The 21,064-nt window shown below is 43.6% G+C and overlaps 2 protein-coding genes and 1 long non-coding RNA gene across 4 annotated transcripts in view; 2 read left to right on the plus strand and 1 right to left on the minus strand.

Moving 5' to 3' along the window:
• GNB5 (G protein subunit beta 5) overlaps positions 1 to 10,359 on the plus strand; it is a 43,656-nt gene extending 33,297 nt beyond the window's left edge. Inside the window, exons 8-11 of the mRNA XM_001924730.5 lie at positions 2,534 to 2,582; positions 5,195 to 5,291; positions 6,308 to 6,474; positions 7,897 to 10,359. Of these exons, the coding sequence (XP_001924765.1) occupies positions 2,534 to 2,582; positions 5,195 to 5,291; positions 6,308 to 6,474; positions 7,897 to 7,908 (325 nt within the window). The 3' untranslated portion in view covers positions 7,909 to 10,359. The remainder of the gene's footprint in view (positions 1 to 2,533; positions 2,583 to 5,194; positions 5,292 to 6,307; positions 6,475 to 7,896) is intronic.
• Positions 10,360 to 15,257: 4,898 nt separating this feature from the next.
• LOC146406359 (uncharacterized) overlaps positions 15,258 to 21,064 on the minus strand; it is a 38,970-nt gene continuing 33,163 nt past the window's right edge. Inside the window, exons 1-2 of one of the 2 annotated variants that reach the window (XR_014811256.1) lie at positions 17,950 to 18,540; positions 15,258 to 17,856 (exon numbers count right to left, since the gene is read on the minus strand). This is a non-coding gene — a long non-coding RNA (uncharacterized LOC146406359). Of the gene's footprint in view, positions 17,857 to 17,949; positions 18,541 to 21,064 lie in introns of those variants that run through there. The other variant, XR_014811247.1, reaches the window with a different exon arrangement.
• Positions 17,529 to 20,699, plus strand: BCL2L10 (BCL2 like 10). The gene is made up of 2 exons (XM_084969960.1): positions 17,529 to 17,974; positions 20,015 to 20,699. Exons 1-2 carry the CDS (start codon positions 17,543 to 17,545, stop codon positions 20,135 to 20,137), a joined length of 555 nt encoding a protein of 184 aa, XP_084826086.1. The 5' UTR covers positions 17,529 to 17,542; the 3' UTR covers positions 20,138 to 20,699.

Below are 21,064 nucleotides of genomic sequence, written 5' to 3' on the forward strand. Positions count from 1 at the left end.
TTTGTGGTGGGATTGAATGGCACTCTAGATTTCTCGGAGAATTTTAATATAATTGCACTAGGAGCGATGGATATTATCCTGTCTTCATCAAGCCAATATTTCTCATTCATTCATTCAGCAGATATTTATTAAGCACGTACACACTAATGTTATTCCAGGAACTAGTAATGCAGTTCTGAACAAGGTAAACAAGGTCCCCACTCTCTTAGGAGACAGACAAGACAAAGCACAAATAAATGTGCAGCTTAAGATATTGATAAGTGCTATTTAAAAAGAAAATATGGAACTGTGATGAGATGGGTTGTTTCTTTGAGTGTTCAGGCCTCTCTGAGAAACTGATGTTAAAATTGACACCAGGATAATGAAGGAGCCAATCTCACAAAAAACTGGGGACAAGAACAGGGAGGTGAGATGTTCAGGGACCCGACAAAAGGCCAGGTGGCCATTGGAGAGTCCTGAGCTGGAGAGGTGGCTACCATGGTCCGTGTTTTGCCTGGCTTCTGTATGCAAAGTAGATTTTAGGGGAACAAGGGTGGAGGTATGGCAGCCAGTTAGAAGGTTGTTGTGTGAGTTCAGGAAAGAAATGATGGTGGTGGAAACTAAAGAAGACACAGTGAGGACAGAAATGTCCAAAATTAGGAAGGATTTGAGATTTTACAAGCCATCGAGTAAGGCTGCCAATCTCAGAAACGGCACAAAACTAGCTTCTGGGAGGTGCATTCTGCAAAGTTAAACTCTACTCAGGGAACAAACAACAGCCCCAATGTGTGGATGCTGGTCGAAGACATGAGACTCCCGGGTTAGAGATGAAGGACAGTGGATTACTCTTAGCAATGGTGGTAGCCAGGGAATCAGCATTTTTGTGCTGGTTACCTAAGCCCCAGTTCCACAGGATGACATGAAAAGGGCCAAATGACACCTGCGCATGAAAAGAGTTGCATTACAAGAGAAAAGCCCTGAGCTCAGGGAACTCGAATCTTTTATAAGGGACAGTAAGTACTGATCCATTTGCTAAGACAGGGAGGGTTGGAGGCAGTGCAGGGAGGAGTTCGTGGTTGCACATGGATTCTGGAGCTCTGTTTTGGACTAGTTAAGTTTGAGATGCCTATTATACACCCAAGGGGAGATGACAAGTAGGTAGCAGGATCTGTGACCTGGATCTCAAGAGAGAGGTTGGGCCTTGACAGGTAAAGTTGGAAGATAACACTGGCAGGAGAGTATTTAAAGTGTAATCACTTGAGAATCTTTTTTGTCTTTTTGCCTTTTCTAGAGCTGCTCCTACCACATATGGAGGTTCCCAGGCTAGGGGTCTAATAGGAGCTGTAGCTATCCGCCTACACCAGAGCCACAGCAACGCGGGATCCCAGCCACTTCTGCGACCTACACCACAGCTCATGGCAATGCCAGATCCTTAACTCACTGAGCAAGGCCAGGGATCGAACCCACAACCTCACAGTTCCTAGTCGGATTCGTTAACCACTGAGCCACGAAGGGAACTCCAAGAATCTTCATTTCTACATCAAGGAAAGCACTAGACTTTTTCCCCTTAAAAGCCAGAACATAGTAAGAATACTTACTTTAGTATTAAGTAATGTTGATGAGAATTTTCTACCTCTCTGAGCTCAAATGTAAGGAAGGAAAAAGGAAACTCACTTTTTGCAAATGCACAGTAATTACCTATAAAATCCAAGGAAATCAAAGAATTACTACAGATAGTAAATGAAGTTATTAAGATACAGGCTAGAATATAAAGCCACAAAAATAAATTAAACCCGTACATATTCATGAAATAACAGCTTACAATGCACATTCTCTCACCTATGCTGTTCCCTCAACCCAGATCCTTCTTTTCATGTCCGTCAGGTCTCACCTGAGGCTTCCTTCTCTCAAGACAGCCTGATTATTAGGGAGAGAGTGGCTGTAACAGTAATAGTCATCATTTATTGCCTGCTTTTTATTTGGCGCCATTCCATACTCTCTGTATATACTGTCTTATTCAGTCTTTCCAACAAGGCATGTGCATTGTCCTCCTCACTTTTCAGATGAGAAAACCCAGCCTGGGCAAAGTGACGTCACTGGCCAAAGGTATCGTGTGTAATTGAGTGGTCAGTGCAGAGAGCTGCCAGTTGCTCTGTGTCTCTGATTGCAGGGTCTGTGTTTATGACCCTGAACTCTAGCCAGGTCTTGCCAATGGCGTATGTGATCAAGGAAAACTAAAGAAACAGGGGACCTGCCCTGTGCTCAGTGTCTTATGAAATATACATATTATCTCATTTACTCCTCACCATAACTCTGCAAGGCCAATGTCACTGTCCTCTGTTTACAGAGAAGAAAACTAGAGGCCAGTGGGCACTCCAGTTGAGCCTCCCTTCCTGGCCTCTGTAACGGTGGTCCTTGGGCCCTGGAAGAGGAGCCTGTGATTCCGAGGGCCCAGCACAGGACATTGGAGCAGAGACAGCTCCAGTGGGCATCCAGGGATCAGGAATCCCCACTCTAAGTAAAAGCACTTTGTCCTCATGCTTTCTCTCTGCAGATACTATCCGAGTGGAGATGCCTTTGCTTCGGGATCAGATGATGCTACGGTATGTTTCTGAGTTACTGAGAGCTTTTCCTATTCAAAGGAGAGATGTTCAAACTTAGTTTTATTTTTCAAAAATACCTTTTCTCTGAATTACGGAAATGCTATGACTTCAGTAAAGAAAACTTGGGGGAGAAAACTAAATTACCTTAACCTTTCTACTCAAGAAAAGTTACATTTCGATGAATTCCTTTCTGTCTTTTTACTTTTTACTTTTTTGGCCATTCCTGCAGCATGTGGAAGTTCTTGGGTCGGGATCAAACTCATTCCACAGCAGCAACCTAAGCCGCTGCAGTGACAATGCCAGATCCTCAACCCACTGTGCCACAAGAGAACATGTGTTTTTACTTTTTAAACAAAATGCTTTATAATTTGCTGTTTTCATTTAGCAATAGATGGTGAACATTTTCTCATGTCAATAAATATTTTCCTGCATTACATGTTCTTAATGATTGAATAGTTTTCCTTGTTATGGACCTGCCATCATTCACTTAACCACTCTTCAATTTTTGGATATTTAGGGTTTTTTTCATTTTTATTTCCTGTTAAAAACACTACTATAAGCAAATGTTTTGAGTATCTCTCTTACTATTTCCTTAGAATTAATTCTCAGACATGAACTTGCTGACTCAAAACTCAGTTTGGTTTTAAGGCTTTTAATACTAATTATCTAATTGTGTTGACCTACTTTTCAAAAGAAAAAAATACCTTCTGTGCCCTCAAAATATCAAATATCTTATTAAAAGATGAGTTTCTTCCTAATTTGCTACTAAGGAAGAAATTACAAAGGAATAAATTGAGAGCTTTGATAATAATGAAAATTTTAAATTTCTGTATGTCAGAATATATATAACAAAATATAAGGGCATCACATTTTGGGAAAATTCATCTCATATATATATATATATATATATATATATATATATATATATGACAGACTGAGTTGGAACTCTTTAGATATGAATGGGGTTGCATACTCAATAAGATAAACACTCCCATTAAAAAGAAGATAAAATGCAGACTGTTTACAAAGCAGTAAATCAATGGTTAACATCTGAAAATGTTTCCAAAGTTACTTGTAATCCAAGAAATGCAAGGGTTTTTGTTTTGTTTTCTTTGTCTCTTTAGGGCTGTACCTGCAGCATATGGAATTTCCAGGCTAGGGGTCAAATTGGAGCTGCAGCCACCGGCCTACACCACAGCCAGAGCAGTGCCAGATCTGAGTCGCATCTGCAACCTACACCACAGCTCACAGCAACGCCAGATCCTTAACCCACTGAGTGAGGCCAAGGATCAAACCGTGTCCTCACGGGTACTAGTTGAGTTCATTACCGCTGAGCCACAATAGGAACTCCAGAAATGCAAGTTTAAGTGATCAGATGCTTACTTGCCCCTTGGATTAGCTGAGAAATGCTCAGGGGTGGAGGTGGGGCAGTGAAGGAGCCTTGGGTGAGCCTCGGTAAGGCCCCTGGGTAACTGCCTTCTGCAGGGCAGTTTTGTGATGGGGATCAGGAGCTTTCAAAACTTCCCTATCCTTTGATCTGACCATGCTTTTCCTTGGAAACATTTCTATTCTAAGGATTCTATTCCTTAGGTATTATAAGGAAAATATAAGCAATGCAGATAAAGATTTTTATAGAAGAATGATCATGGCTTCCCCATAGTTTTATTTATTAAAGAGAAAAATTAGACACAGTCAAAACACTTAGCAGGGTACGGCTGTCTAGATTCTGATATATCCACATGGGAATGGAACAACCATGTTAATCATGGTTTGGTTTGGTTTTGTTTTAGATTAGAAGAGATTTATTGAATACACTGCTAAGGGAAGCTGTGGGAAGGCAGGACGAGAGAATTCATCTGCCCTGGGGTAGTGGTTTGGGCTCTTTTTGTAAGAGAACTGGCTTCAGACAGCTCTCTCTCCATTCCTACCAGGCAAATAAGGGATTAAAACATGGCTGTTTGGGCTGCTTATTGGTCAATTGGAGGTTACCAAAGAGGCTTTTGTTATTTAGAATGGCTCCCACATTATCCCCAACAGATGGACAATGCCACATCTTTGGCATTTGGGTGAAGGTCTCATCTTCTGTAGCCGCTTCATGCTGAGCAGTAATTTTGGTTTTTTGAAGATTATTTAATGATATGAGAAAATGCTCATAATGTAATGCTAATGGAAGCAATAAGGAAACATCCACCTCACTGAAAAATACACCAAAAAAAATAGGAGAAGACTGAAGAAAATAGCCCAGGTAGTAATAAATACCTCTAGGATTTAAGGTAACTTTTATTTCCTTTAATGCATTTCTGAGTTTTTTTGAATTTTTTTTTTTACAGTGAACACATATTCTTTATCAGAAAAAAGAAAAAGAGGGCTTTCATTTTTGTTTTTGTACACAGAGCAATCTGTATTTGCTATTCCTTTGAATCTCTAATGATCCATAGAAATTAATAGGAATCTGGTTTGAGGGAGAAAACACCAGGAGAAAAAATGAAAGTGATGTTCTACTTATCCCTCAAACCACACAAGCCTCCAGCACCTGTCTGTAGCTCTCTGGTCATTGGTGCACCAAACAGGATCCAGAAACAGGTGCTTCTTTGTCTTCTTTGTCATCCCAGTGTCGCCTCTACGACCTCCGGGCAGACAGGGAGGTTGCCATCTATTCCAAGGAGAGTATCATCTTTGGAGCTTCCAGTGTGGACTTCTCCCTCAGCGGTAAGATTTTGCCTCAGAAATTTTCCCTCAGTGAAACCAGGCTCTCTCAAGTTTCCCCTCAGCTAGACCTCTTTGGCCATGTGCCAAAGAGTCTTTTGTGCCGGTTTTCCTCCACTGCATTTTTGATGCCCTGCTTCACCCTGCCTGAAGTAGCTTCCCCAGCCCAGTTCACAACCCCAGGAAATGAAGGCTGGGCCCATCTGATGCTCTTCTTCAAGACAAACTTCTTTTGAAGACTGATTGTATCTTCTTTTGATACAATGATGCATCAAAACTCCATCTGCAGGACCTTTAGGCTTTTCCTGCCCAGCCTTCCATTTTTCCCTTCACACCTGAAAAAGGATTTTTTTCAGAGGTGGCAGGGGTGAAGCAAGAGTCCCTTTGTCTCTCTTTTTTAAAAATTTTATTCATTAAACAATTCTTGAATTATAGTATTGTGCTAGTTTCTTAATGCCCTGAAGCTCATGGTACCTCTGCCTTTATAGCTGGGGTGGCTGCCAATGAAAGTTAGGGCCACACTGATACGCTAGGTCACTGGACCATTCAGTTCTCCTGGATACCCTCCTGTTGTGCAACCATGCCTTTGTGCATGCATGCTGTGACCACTGTCTGGAACATCTTTTCCCTCCCTTCTCTGCATGGCAAACTTTTATTCAGCCCTCAAAGGCCAGCTCAGATGTCACTTCCCCTGCAGTGCCCTCCTAGATCCCTCCTCTTCCTCTGTGATCACATAGCACTTTACATACAGCTGAGCACTTCCACTACAGCCCTGACTACCTGCTGCTGCAATGATTTATGAGTGAGCCTGGGCCATCACCATCCTCCACAGGGGCCAGCAGGTCTCCTTTCTCCTCTTTGAATTCCCAGGGTGAAGCACAATGCCTGGTACATAGTAGGCACTAAATCACTATTTACTGAATAGTGAATGAATGAATGAGCGAGCACATGAGTGAGAGTCATGAAAAGAAAAACAAGAGGGAACTGGCTTCATAACCATCATATCCTCCTGCTTTAAGGTCGCCTGCTGTTTGCTGGATACAATGATTATACCATCAATGTCTGGGATGTCCTCAAGGGATCCCGAGTCTCCATCCTGTTCGGACATGAAAACCGTGTTAGTACTCTACGAGTTTCCCCTGATGGGACTGCTTTTTGCTCAGGATCATGGGATCATACACTCAGGGTAAGAGACATGTTTTACTACTTTACCCTGTGTGTGAAAGCAGGAGTGAAAGCAGGATTGGCCTTCCTGAAAGCAGAGAGGTCTGTTTGACCTAGGCAGCCAAATAGAGCTCTGATTTCAACTCTGATAGCCCCAGAGGAATGATTTGACTGGGTGGGTAGTGAGTTCCCCATCAATGCAGGTATTTAAGCATAGATACCCCATAAGACTGATTCTCACCTTTGACAAATTAGATTATCATTCTCACCTCCCAGTGGTGCAGGGTTCTTATTCTGTGGTCACAGACCACTGTGAAGCCCACAGAGGGGCTTTCAGAGACCTATGAAGCCCTTGTAGTCATATGCCAAATTGTGTATGTGTGTGCATTTTTCAAAAAAAAAAATGTCTTCATGGCTTTCATTACATTCTCAAAGAGCTCCAGGACTTTGTCAGATGTTGACTACTCAGAAATAATACCAAGATAACCTGTTCATCAAACAAAGCTTACCTCGCTATAGCAGATGGCACACTTGACAGTCTTATTAGCACTTCAGAAGGGGAGAGCAAAGGCAGATATTTATGAGGTTTTTAGGGGTCTGGTTTAAGGCAAGTCTTTTGATGGAGGGACTTCATTAGGACTGGACAAATTTATGGCATATTTTAAGATTGATAGACATAGAGTTGGGGGAGAGAGAGAATTTCAAAGACCGTCTTTAAAAATTACTTGAAAAACACATCTTGGAGTTGCCATTATGGCTCAGCAGGTTAAGAACCCGACTAATATCCATGAGAATGCAGGTTTGATCCCTGGACTCACTCAGTCCATGAGTGTAGTTTAAGTTGCAGATGTGACTTGGATCTGGCATTGCTGTGGCTCTGGCGTAGGCCAGCAGCTGCAGCTCCAATGGACCCCTAGCCTGGGAACTTCCATATGCCCTGGGTGCAACCATAAAAAGAAAAAAAAGTAGCCAGTCATCTGATGCTCTCTATTGTCCTTAGAGCTGAGTGCCTTTTTTCAAGAGGGTAATTGAGTGGTCTAATCTTAGGGTAAATACATAAAAGGATTTTTGCAAAGTTCCTGAAACAAACAATAAAGTTTGTTGTGACTTCATTGTCCTGGGCAAGAGTTTCCTAAATTTGTAAAGTGTCTGTGTCCCCAGTGAGCAGAGTGGGTACAGAGGGTTCCAGTTGTCAGTCTAAGAGTTACCTTCCCTAGAAAGGAGGCCACTGATGACCTTCAGACGAGTAGGAGATGGGGAGCCAGGGCCACGGAAGCACCTTTGAGTTGCTAGGAGTAAGGGCTATCCTTCCAAGACTCGTGAGTGCTGTTTTGGATGTAGGGCGTATGTTTGTGTGTAGCAGACTGATTTTCTCTCTTAAATTCAGGTTTTACAGGTCATTAACTGGAAACAGATTAAAAATTCTCTGTTTATGTCTTTGCAGGTCTGGGCTTAATCACAGTGAACTCATAGGTACCTGAGGATAGAATTTGAAATCATCATGTGTAAATCTTGCTTTTAGAGGGTCTGAGAGTTGAATGCAACTTAGCTTAAGGGAGCAGCTCCATATCTGAAAGTTCACCACGTGTCTCCAATATTACCATTAAAACCACCATCCTAGAAAGATCCCAGTGTGAGTCTTCAGCACTCCGAGAACACCTTCAAGTACAGTGTTTTTCATTTTGAACACTTTTTAAAATGTATGTTTTTAAGGTTATTCTGAAGTATACTATTCTCAACTCATTCTCTTACCAGTAGAATTCAGCATTTACTATATTCCATATTGTTTCCTTGAATCAGATTTATTTTTCAGAGCACTTTAAAAGCTGATTTTTTTCTCAGTGTGCACTGTGATTTTTGGAACCTTCCACTGGAAGGGTTGATTTTAATGGACTGTGTGAGAGGGACTGTGTTACTTGGTCTTTGAGAGAAGAAAATTCCAATTCCAAATGTAATTAGACAACATCACCTTTTTAAATGTGTTTTTATTGTGAAAGTATCTTTTTCAGCCTTGCATCCAGTTGTCTTTTTTTCAGATAAAACATTTTTTTCCATGTATGTGAACAGTTATAAATTAAGCAGAGATGTGTATAAAATGGTAAAATGGACAGAAGGTTTGATTTGTGAATCTTATGATGGTGTGAGTGATCATTGTATCACGTGGACAGGACAATTTCTTTCATTTGAAGGAAGAGCTGAGTGCTGCTTGTGACACAGAAGACAGTAAACTTATTTTAAAACCTATTTGTAGTGTTAGATGTATCAGGATCAGTAAGTAGCATCCCACCAGGCTAAAGTGAATCTTGTCTGTACCAATTACACTCATATTTATTGCATTGCAAGTGTAATTACATACAAATTAATTGATAGGTCTCAGATGATAATGTCTTGGCTTCACTTATATTGAGAAAAAGTAATGTAAAAAAATATCTTGGAGTTCCCGTTGTAGCACAGTGGAAACAATCCAACTAGGAACCATGAGGTTGCGGGTTCAATCCCTGGCCTCACTCAGTGGGTTAAGGATCCAGTGTTGCCATGAGCTGTGGTGTAGGTGACGGATGCAGCTCTGATCTGCTGTGGTGTAGGCAGGCAGCTGTAGCTCCAGTTGTACCCCTAGCCCAGGAACCTCCATATGCCACGGGTGTAGCCCTAAAAAGTGAAAAAAAAAAAAAATCTGGTCATTTGAAATTCACCTGTTCCTTCTGGAAGATAACTAGTGCTTTAGTTACAGGATCCTTTATTTTCTGTTTGGTTTCAAGGTGTAGAGACTTATTCTTTGCTTTAGAAAACTCCTTGTTCATAAAGATGGCATGCATCACTTAGGGAAATAAAAGGTCATCACCTCAGGCCAAAAACCATTCCTGGGTGAGGAAAAAAAACCATTCCTGTAGGTGATCTGGGGTCTGATGGGCCAGGTCCCAGTGCTGCCCGAGGGCTGTGTGTGCTGAGTCCCCTGGGTCCTCAGTCCCCTCTCTTGTTCCTTCTCCAGCCTGGACCTTCTCCTAGTGGTAGTTCTGGCTTTGCAGGCCCAGCCCCAGGCTCTGTTGCTTGAAGAGGTCCTTCCAGAGCTGGAGCTCTTGTAAACCTCAGAGGGTGTGCCAGGCAAAACTACTTGTTGAGGTATCGTAATGGGCCAGTCAGTCAAAAATCACCCAGGCCAGCTTTGCCATCAACTCTTTTAAAATAAACATAGTGGTTATACAACACTACAAGACTCTACAACAGGGCCTGGGGTAGAGACAGAAAAATATGAAAGGCTCCTGCTCGCTCACACATACACCCCTGCCACCCACCCACACACACCTTGAGAGCCCAGAGGGTAAGGGGACAGGGAACATAGTCCAGAACAACTTGTCAGCCACCTTCTCTCCCTAGTGGGTTCTAGCCTGGGCAGGGGCTCAAGGAAGTGGGCACAGGGTCTACTGCCAGCTGCTGAAGGGACAGGCCCATGAAATTCCCAAGCTCTGCTCCCAGAATGTTCCAGAGTTTGTTCCTGAGCTCCTAGTTATGGCATCCCCTTCCCCCGCCTTCACATACCTTTTTGTGTATCTGCACTCTGACCTGGGCCTCCCAGAAGAGGAGAAAGACAGGGCCAAGGAAAAGTCATACAGACTCAGGTGAAGCAAATTCAAGTTTCTATGTTTGGACAGGTGGGGGCATCTGCAGTGTACACGCAAAATCACCCCTCACTTTCCAATCCAAACAGTGACTTTAAGGGCCCCGTGAAAGTGCCCTCTCCTGTACTCACCCTCCTTGGGCAGTAAGCCACCTCCCCTGTAAGTATTTAATCTCGCAGTGGGTGCTGTTTAGTATTTATTGATGAACTACTTGGTTGGGAATGTACTGTACCATGTGGAAACTCAAGGGTAAACTCCCAGGTAATAAATTGTATTTTGCATATTGAAAATAATACTGAGTGGAGTTTTTGAATCAGTTTTTTTTTCTTTCTGGTTTTTTTTTGTTTTTTTTTTTTTTTTTTTCCTTTTTAGAGGACCTGGTGGCAAACCTACCAAACCAGTTGCAGTGAAGGGGCCAAACAGATGTTTGGACCCCCCTCCCAGCCAGAAAAGGGTCAAGCAGGAAGCGGGTGGTCAGACAAGGAGGTGTGTGGCGATGAGTGTTTGTGGGAAATACCTGTGGGCGGAAAACCAAGACAGAGGCTTTAGAAGGAGTGGATGGTCAGCCTCCCAGAAGTGGGGCCTGGCTGCCAGTCCTGTTCTGGAATAAGCTGGAAGCCAGAGCAGCTCTCCATATCCACTTCCTTCTTCCCACCCCTGACCTCCTCCACATCCTTCCTTGGATTATAAGTGGCTTAAGGGGAGCACATGCTATAAAAGGCCTTTGTATCGTGGGCTCCTGAAGTTGCTTGGCCCTCTGGCTGGAAGGTGGTCCTGCTGACACTCATCTGTAGGAGGGGACAGCAGGGGACAAAGGATGGAGACCTAGGTTCAGACCCAGCTCTACCACCTTTACAGGCTATATCATACCGAAGTTTCACTCAGCCTTAGTTTCCTCATCTAGGAAATGGGACGGCTGTAAAGTATGTAAAGGACCCACCTCAGCCTTTGGTGCATATTCAACAAGGGTTAGTTCCCTTCTTCCTCCCTTTCCTGTTCCCTTTCTCTCCCTTCCCACTCCTCCTCTCCCTTCTCTCTCCTTCTCCCCTGCCCCCATATCCTTCCTCCTCTCTCTCTCTCTCTCTCTCTTTTTTTTTTTTTTTTTGTCTTTTTTTTGTTTTGTTTTAGGGCCACATCCTCAGCATGTGGAAGTTCCCAGTCTAGGGGTCAAATCGGAGCTATAGCTGCCAGCGTACACCACAGCCACAGCAAGGCGGGATGTGAGTCAAGTCTGCAACGTACACCACAGCTCATGGCAATGCTGGATCCTTAACCCACTGAGCAAGGCCAGGGATCAAACCTGCATCCTCACAGATACTTGTTGGGTTTGTTTCCACGGAGCCACGATGGGAACTGCCTCTCCTCTCTCTTCTGTCCCAATACAGAAGCATACATTCCAGTGGTGATGCTTTCACCCCACAACAGTAGTCTCTGGAAAACTCCTGCGAAAGGGTTTTAAAAGCCACACATATGAAAAAGAGATAGTGTTATTATGAAAATATTTTTGACCTGGAGAACTCCTGTTAAGGACTCCCAGGGTCAGACCTACTTTGGAAACAGCTTCTCTGGGCTACCGAGCCCTTTTCCAGCCCCTCTATGGGAGACCTCCCCTGGCCCATCAGGCCCTTGTACTGTAGGATCCCCAGAAAGGGGGAGGAAGCCAGGGTAACTGAGGTGGGGGCTTCTAGGAGAGGCCCTCAGGAGAGGCTTTGGGGTGACCACAGGTCCAAGAGAGGCAGTGGAAGAGGCTATAAACCAATAGGAGCTTGTGAACCATTGACAGTCTTTTCATAGGAAGCCTCTGGGGGTTCTGGGGATAAGCTCAGGTAACAAGTTATATTATCTGGTACTGGGGTTGGGGCCAGAGCTCTATAAGCCCAAGAGCACTGACCGAACAGGGATTTGTAAATCTGCTTTTCCCAAACTTGCCTGCTGGCTCAAAAGCAGGTTAAAAATACTAAGGTCTCTCCCCTGGACATTGAGATGGGGCAGGCCTGAGGTGGGCCAGGAATTCTGAGGAGGGGACTCAGAAAGTTGGAGAGAGCTCTCAGTGAACCTTCCTATCTCTGTGGATCCTTTGAGGGTACGTGAGGCTAAACCACTCCCTCCCTCATGGATAAGAGAAGAGAATCAGGTCACTCTGCAGGGCATCCACAGACCCCTCATTCTCCAGCCTGGACTTGGCTGGAGCTAGGCTGGCCTTCAGGATAGTCTCCACAGTGGACTGACTCACAGTATTCTGGTGAACAAAATGAAATTAATATGTTTCTGTCATTGTAAAAAGGATGGAGACCCTCTGGTGAGGAGATGCCTTCAGAAACAATGTGCTGGTTAATTTAATCACGTAAGTAAGAAAAACTAAATGTATGTATGATATGAACATTATGCAAAGACTGTGACAACAGGAAATGCCTACTTTTGAACCCAAGGTTATCTAACTAACACACCTCTAGGGAACATTTAACTTTGTCATAAACCAGGAACCAGGAGTTCCCATCGTGGTGCAGTGGTTAACAAGTCTGACTGGGAACCATGGGGTTGCGGGTTCGATCCCTGGCCTCACTCAGTGGGTTGGGGATCAGGCATTGCCATGGGCTGTGGTGTAGGTTGCAGATGTGGCTCGGATCTGGCATTGCTGTGGCTCTGGCGTGGGCTGGCATCTGCAGCTCTGATTGGACCCCTAGCCTGGGAACTTCCATGTGCTGAGGGAGAGGCCCTAGAAAAGGCAAAAAGACAAAATAAAATAAACCAGGAACCAGAAGTCAATGTTTCAAACCTATCTGTTCTTCCCAGTAATAGGTGGCCTCCCATTCCTAGGTCTGTACCAAGAGAAATGAAGACATGTCCACACACAAACTTGAACACAACTGTTGATAGCAGCTCAAAGTGAAACAACTCCAGTGTCTAACAGCTGATGAATGGATGAACAAATGTGGTATATCCATGAAGTGGAATATTACTTGGCAGTAAAAAGGAATGGAGTACTAAATAACAAATGCTGGAAAGGGTGTAGAGAAAAGGGGACCCTTCTACATTGTTGGTGGGAATGTAAATTGGTACAACCACTATGGAAATCAGTATGGAGTTTCCTCAGGTGATCCAGCAATCCCACTTCTGGGCATATATCCAGACAAAACTATGATTCAAAAAGATACGTATACCCCTGTGTTCATTGCAGCACTACTCGTAATAGCCAAAACAAGGAAGCAACCTAAATGTCCATTGACAGATGAGTGAATTAAGAAGATGTGGTACATATATACAATGGAATACTACTCCACCATAAAAAGAACAAAATAATGCCATCTGCAGCAACATGGATGCAACTAGAGATTCTCATACTAAGTGGAGTAAGTCAGAAGAAGAAAGACATACCATATGATAATGCTTATATGTGGAATGTAAAATATGGTATAAAAGAACCTACCTACAGAACAGAAATAGGCTCTTAGACATGGAGAACAGACTTGTGGTTGCCAAGTTGGGGGAGGTTAGGATGGACTGGGAGTTTGGGGTTAGTATATTCAAGCTATTAAATTTGCAGTGGATAAGCAGTGAGGTCCTACTGTACAGCACAGGGACTATATCCAGTCTCTTGGGATAGATTATGATGAAGAGAATATAAGAAAGGAAATACGTACAAATATGTATGACTGGGTCACTTTGTTGTACAGCAGAAACTGGTACAACATTGTAAATCAACTATCATTTAATAAAAATAAATTTTTAAAAATGAATGAAGTACTGATTCATGCTACAACATGGATAAACCTTGAAAACATTATACCAAGTGAAAGAAGCCAGGTACAAAGGGCCACACAGTATATGATTCCATTTCATGAAATGTCCAGAATAGGCAGATCCATAGCATCACAAAGTAGATTGGTGTTTACTTAGGGGTAGGGGATTGGATTTCCTTTGAGATAATGAAATTAAATAGCTGTGATGGTTGCACTACTTTGAATATACTAAAATCCACTGAAATAGATACTTTAAGAATGAGTTTTATGGTGTTATGAATTATTTCACAATAAAGCTTTATTTATTTATTTTTCTTTTTAGGGCCACACCTGCAGCATATGCAAGTTCCCAGACTAGGGGTCAATCTGAGCTGCAGTTGCCAGCCTACACCACAGCCACAGCAATGCCAGATCTGAGCTGCATGTGCAACCTACACCATAGCGCATGGCAGTGTCAGATCCTTAACCCACTGACCAAGGCCAGGGATCAAACCCACATCCTCATGGATACTAGTGGGGTTCTTAACCCATTCAGCCACAATAGGAACTCCATACAACAAAGCTTTTTAAAATGTATACGGAAAAATAGTAGGTGGTTTCTAGTTGTTTACAGTATTAAACACACACACACACACACACACACACACACACACACACACAAAACCCCACAAACCACATAGGTACAGCTCACCAAAATGTCACATCTTGGTTTTTTGGTTAAAAGTGGTTTGAGCCTAATAACCTTGGTCAGTTCATAAAATAATAAAACCTCCTCTGTAAAGAGGTTTTACTCTGTTCCAGGCACTATGCTAAGGCCTTTGCACATAGAACTCATGTAACCCTTGTAACAGGCTATGATGTGGATGGCTTCTTATCTCTATTTTCTTTCTTCTTCTTTTTTTTTTTTCTTTTTAGGGTTGCACATGTGGCACATGGCTGTTTCCAGTCTAGGGGTCAAATCAGAACCATAGCTGCCAGCCAACACCAAAACCACAGCAAAGCTGGAGTCATGTCTATGAACTATATATACCACAGGTCCTTAACCCACTGAGCAAGGCCAGGGATCAAACTCGCATCCTCATGGATACCAGCTGGGTTCTCCAACTGCTAAGCCACAATGGGAACTTCACCTCTATTTCTTAGGTGGGGAAATTAAGGCTGAGAGAGCTGAATAACTTGCTCACGGTCACACAGCTTCTAAGTGGCAGAGCCAGAATTGTAACCAAGTCTGACTGCAAACTGCATAGGAAGTTCTGTGTGAAGAATAATTTATTCATTTGTTGTTTAATTTCAGCTGACAATTATTAGAGGTAACCAATGGCAGGGTCAGAGAATTTACCACTAACCTCTAAGCTACTCCAAATCTAAGAAAACAAAACCTGCTTGCCTGCTGCTGAAATGTAACGTTCAGAAAGATAAAATCATGACTCCCTTGAAGATAAAACATGAACATATATCAAAATGTTTATTTAAGTTATTAGTAAGGGAACTCATAAGATTTACTACCAGCTCAGTTTGATGTACAGAGATTTATATTCCCTTCTGACAGAATTCGTTTGGCTCACCATAGAGGAATCACCGGCACTGGCCAGTAGCAAACAGGTTAGCCAGCTCAGCCTTTGTAGGGGGAATTCTGTTGCCTCATCCTCTCTCCCTGGTACATGGCCTCTTCATTCATGGGCCCATAGAGCAAGCACTGTGCTGCTGTGTAAAGAAGCTCATTTGACATCACAGAGCACAGAATTTTGTCTACTTGATTATTAAGAGTCTCCTCTGCAGTGGCTGCCCTTTGAAGGCAGTGACACAGGACACAAATATCTTCAGTATATACCTGTTCAGAGGGATCCAGCCACATATGTCTTTTCCAAGGTTTCCTTGTCACCAGTCTTCCAGTCCTATTCCTTTCAAGGCCCTTACCATCCAGCCAAACCATCAACAACTGCCCATGAATCAGTGGGGATCTGTACTCTAGCCATCTCTCACCCCAGACGTAGTATATAGTTAAATATCCTGCTTGAATTTCTTCCCAGGAGGAGGATTTTCCTTCATCACTGTCTTCACAATCTCCCCAGAGTGGACCTGTAATGCTCCTTCTGTCCACTTTCATGTGGTACCAGCATATCATACAGTCCCATCTGTAATCCATGGCTGAGGTTTTCTCCCTCAGTCAACTAGTCACCAGCAATCCCCTGGAGGCCATAGGCATGGAAGCTCAAGGACTTGTTGCAGGAGTTTGAACCATCTGCTCATGCAATTTACTTGTACCTAATGGACCTGCCTGAGTTCAGTCTCCCATACACCACTTGATAACAGACTGCTGCTGTGCACACCTAACCTTGTAACAAGGTAAGTAAGTCAGATAACATCTATATTATGGAGAGAGCTCAAGCTGCATGGACATCTCATTCAGCCTCTACCAATACCTAGTAGTAGCAAGCCAGAAACTGCTTCTCCAAAGGAGAATAGTTATCTGCAGAAGAGGACATAGATTTGCTTCACAATCCTAGAGGACTGCACTGTAGTGCTACTGGTGCTTGCTAGAGGCTCCATACAGCTTCCTTATTTGACACTTCAAGCGTCATTGGATCTGTTGGATCATAAGACTCAAGTGTTCTTAATTGGCTTAACAGACCCTAAGCAGCTGTAGTGCCTTCTCTTGTTCTGCTCCCCAATCTACCAGCCTATAGATGGGTCGAGGTTGCACCCGCAAATATGTATGTTGCTTCCAAAGTGACCTACTAGGAGTTGTGTCTTTCTTCTTGCAGGCCATACAAGATGTAGCAATTCGTCTTTCACCCTGCATGGTGGTGGTGGGGAGGAGTATTTCAAAATGCTCCTAGATTTCACTGTTGGTACTAATTCTGTGATGCTTCCAATCAGGAGGAAGAGGCCATAAAGTAACAGGAACAGAGAAAGATGAGCAGAAGAAATAGTAACTATAATAGGAGATTGGAGTAATGAGGGATTGGCCAATAAAAAGTGGAGAATTCTAAGCAATATAGAGATGGTAGCTATCTGCAGCAGCTGAGAGTTGGGTACTCTCTCCACTTCTGTTATAGTAATAATTCAACTCTACTGTGACTGTGTCTTTGTACCATCACTGGACTGTAAGGTCCTTGCGAGTAGGGACCACATGCCTTGTCTCCCATTATATCTCCAGAGCTAAGGGGGACACTTAGCACCCCAAAGACTAGGAGTAAACAAGTTAACAAATGAATGAATGAATGCAGCCAATATTGGCACTCTAGCAGCCTGCAAGAGAATTGTCCTCTTTCCTGCCACATAAGCCAGACCCAAAGAAAGGTGTCTCCAACACACACCTGGATGCTTCGGTCCAATGAGAAGATGCTGGTAATCCTTTCAAAGGAGCCGCCAGTGGAGGGGTGTATGCCTCAAGAAGAGGCAAAAGTCTAGCCCAACTTCCCAGACTGCCTCTAAGTTCTTAGTCCCCAAGGTAAGAGCTAAACACACACCCCCCAAAAAAAGAGTCTCACTCTGTCCTGATTGCTACGTGAATACGTGCACACCGCTGGGCCCCGCTGGGCCCCGCCAATAACAGGTGTAGGCGGGATTCCCAGCAAAGACTACTCTCCTGACCTGACAAAGCATCTGCCAGGGAACAGGCCGGGTGGGACCAGGCTCAGACTAGCCGAGGTGAGGCGGGGCGAGGTAGGGCGGGGCAGGGCGGGCTTAGAAAACCCGCCCGAGTCTGACCCACCGCAGAGGTCGAGCTATGGCGGACGCGTTCAGGGAGCGCACAGCCCGGCTTCTGACCGACTACCTGGAGTACTGCGCCCGGGAGCCCGGCACCGCCGCGCGGCAGCCGTCCTCGCCCGAGGCCGCAGTGCTGCGTTGCGTGGCTGCCCAGATACGGGAGTACAACGTGCGCACCTTGTCTGTCTACCGCGGCTTCCGCTGGAACCGTGTCGAATTGGTGGCCTGGATGGCACAGAAAAAACTCGCAAGCCCACGTGGCCCCAACTGGTACCGCGTGGCATCACTCTTGACCTTCGCAGGGATGCTGCTGGAAAGACATCCTCGGGAGGCCTGTGGGCGGAAGAAGAAGGAGGGCAACGTTAGCAGGGACTGCCGACTCCTGGTGGCTTTGCTGTGCGCTCAGCTCTCAGGGCAGCATCGCACCTGGCTATTGGCGAACGGCGGCTGGGTGAGCGTGGGGACTGGGGGCTGGTGGGCAGCTCAGGACGCACCGACGTGGCTGGTACCTGGAGGGACCCCGTGGGGGTATTCGGTGTGAGGTCCAGCTTTCTCTTCTCCTGGCAGTCAGTTGTCAAAACCGGCCTAACTAGACGGCTCTCATACAAACCCTTTGAAAGAGCAATGCATGAAGTTGCAGCAATGAACGGTTTGCACACTTTGGCCTTGCCCTTGACCGGCCCTGGTGTTTTAGGATGTGCCCATGTTAGGTCTGGATGCTTTGCTCAGGCAGAGATTCCCAAAATGGTGAAGTCAGCAGCAGGGTGGCCTGAGCCAGGTGGATTCTTTCTTCAATGCTATTAGGTACACCTTTCCACTTGACTCCGCAGCTCTGCAGGTTGGAGCACACCAGCCTAAAAACTTTAGGATGAAAAGGCAGCCCTTGTCCTGCTCCACATCTCTAAGAAAGGGCTGAAGTAGAGCTATTAAGGGGTGTACCCCCACAACTAGTGGTGGTACAGACCCCAGGTTCCTTAACTTCTAATCATTTGCACCCAGCCCTCAACTGGGATGGCCAGGTGCCTTCCCTCTCAGCTGTAAATCATTGATCTCAGTGGTCTAGGCTAGATTGGCAGGCCCCTGCACTGCAGGTCCTAAACCCAGCTGATGACCAAGGAGAGTCTGGCCAAACTCAGGAAGAGAGGAGAATGCCTTTTGGGTTCTGAGCTAGACCCCTGCTTCTTTCTACTCTTCCTTACTGGAGTTGAATCAATGAGCATTGTGACCCAGGTTAGAGAAGAAATATAGCCAAACTATTTAAACCAGCATTTAAAAAACAAAACAAAACAAACAAAAAAAAAAAACTGCAAATCTAGGAAAGACTGACCTTAGGAAATTTAGCCTTCAGTTTCACTGTTTCTTGAAGACCTATAGTGATGAATTGGGTTCCATTTATGGAGGCAAGGTAGTATCTGAATCAGAACCTTGACCTTAAACAGTTTGAGGTGTTAGCGTTAACTCCATTCTTGTGGGTGCAGTGGTGTGGGTGTGTGTATTGGGGAATGGGTAGGGCGGGGGGAGGGGACAAGGTCTTCAACTACCCAGGCTTGTGAACTCTCAAAACCTCACCTGTGCCATTTGTCTTAACAAGGCCTTTAGCCCCAAAGGGCCCTCCACACTAAACAGGAGATTGATGGCAGGGGATGGGAGGGAACTATTGGTTTTGTTTTCGTCTGTTGTCCAGTCATCACTAAGGAATAATCTTTAACATCAAGAAGCAGAAATTCTCCAATTGAATAAACAGGGCATGCCTATACCCCTCTCACTTGCAGTTAAAATACAGCAGTCAGGATTTCAAGTCTCTTCTTTCTGGAGTTCCCATTGTGGCCAAGCAGTAACGAACCCCACAAGTATCCATGAGAAGGAGGGTTCAATCCTTGGCCTCCCTGGTGGGTTAAGGATCCGGCTTTGCTGTGAGCTGTGGTGTAGGTTGCAGACGAGGCTTGGATCTGGTGTTGCTATGGTGAAGGTTGGCAGCTGTAGCTCCAGTTCAACCTCTAGCCTGGGAACTTCCATTTGCCAAGGGTGCAGGCCTAAAAAGACAAAAGAAAAAAAAACAAAAAACAAAAAACGCTTCTTACCCATTTTTCTGAATGGAACTGCTTGCTTTATTGTCTCAGGCAATAAATTTCAATTTAGTGATTTGATGGTTTCCCAAATGGCATTTGTTCTTTGCTCAGAAAAGAACATGATAGAGTATTCTACCTTCCTCTCAACTTTTGAAAGGGGTGAAAAGATGAGTACTCCTGCTTTAAGTGACCAAGTGTCTCCTATGTCCTTCTATCCTGTTAGATTACTTCTTAAAAAGTATAACTCAAAGGTTCCTCATTACAAATGGCTTATTGGTTAGGATTTCCTTTTTTTTTTTTTTTAACTTTTTAAATCCCATATTTGTCTTACTGTTTAATCTAGAACCTCTTGTGTGTTTTTTTGAAGTCAGGTTTTGAGTTTGGGGACACAATCTAATTCTCTTCTCCCTCCCCCTTCATAGGATGGATTTTGTCTCTTCTTCCAAGGCTCATTGCAACAAACTTGGACAAGACACATGGTCTGGGTTTTTGTGTCATACTGTACAGCAGTGGTCTTACTCTACTTGTGGAGAAAATTATTGTGAGTTCTAAAATTCTTAACTGATTTCTACCTGCCTGTGACCAGCCAAGTGAATTTGAGGTGTGAAGGAACAGACAAGAGTAAACCACCTTCTGAGACCTTTTTTATCTGCATTCATATGAGTCCTACAGTAATTCAGCCAGCATTTTAACTCCTGACAAGTGCTCAGAGGTATAAGGACAAATACACAAATGACTTTAAATGAGGGACACGGGGTCCTAAATGCTTATTGCTCTAAAGAATTATGGAAGAAACTACCTCCCGTTAAATAGAAAATGGTGCTATTTGCTACATTTGGATAAGAGTGAATATGTGCTTCTCATCTCATGATTTCATATGCTGCTGCTGAGTAATTTATTAAGGCAATATGTTAGGGGTGTAAAATGATACTAAAGTCCATTGAGTCACAGTTTAACAAAGAGTGTAATATTAAGTCTTTTTATAAGGAATTCTTTCTAAATCCTTTGAAATCGAATTTCTGGGACTTAAAGGTTTCTAGAGTTAATATATTAAATTTTTATTTTTCTGACCTCAATAAATTATTATGTCTTTAAAGTTTTAATAAATTATGCATCTTTTTTTAAAAAGTAGTTGATTTTCCTTGGTATTCACTAAGACTTTATTTGTAGGAGTAACTTGATTAATAATAATTTCCTTTTTACTGTCTCTTTAAATACAACACATATAATTATTTTAAACACTTAACTAATTCACAAACATATAAAAAGTCCTTCTCTTTCGCTCTTCGTCCTGCAGTCAGCCCATCACTTGAAGTTGATGGAGAGAGAAAACTTTACACTCTTATATTCTGTACCCAAGGCCTGTGAATTTAGAAGACAAAAGATAAACAGGAAAAAAATATACAAGTTCTATTTGATGTTACTTTTTTTTTTTACAGGGGACTTCATTTCTAGAAAAAAAGTGAAACTCA

This window comes from Sus scrofa, chromosome 1, assembly GCF_054392235.1.
Source record: "Sus scrofa isolate SSC_HxYL_T2T_F1_AM1 chromosome 1, Sscrofa_HxYL_maternal_Yorkshire_Landrace_v2.0, whole genome shotgun sequence".
NCBI classification, from domain to species: Eukaryota; Metazoa; Chordata; class Mammalia; order Artiodactyla; family Suidae; genus Sus; species Sus scrofa.

What these genes read in the sequence shown, in the direction of transcription:
- BCL2L10 (XM_084969960.1), top strand. Translation starts at nt 17,543, where the DNA reads ATGGCGGACGCGTTCAGGGAGCGCACAGCCCGGCTTCTGACCGACTAC. An exon ending in TATTGGCGAACGGCGGCTGG is followed by an intron (nt 17,975 to 20,014) that starts GTGAGCGTGGGG and finishes CCCCCTTCATAG; the next exon opens with GATGGATTTTGTCTCTTCTT.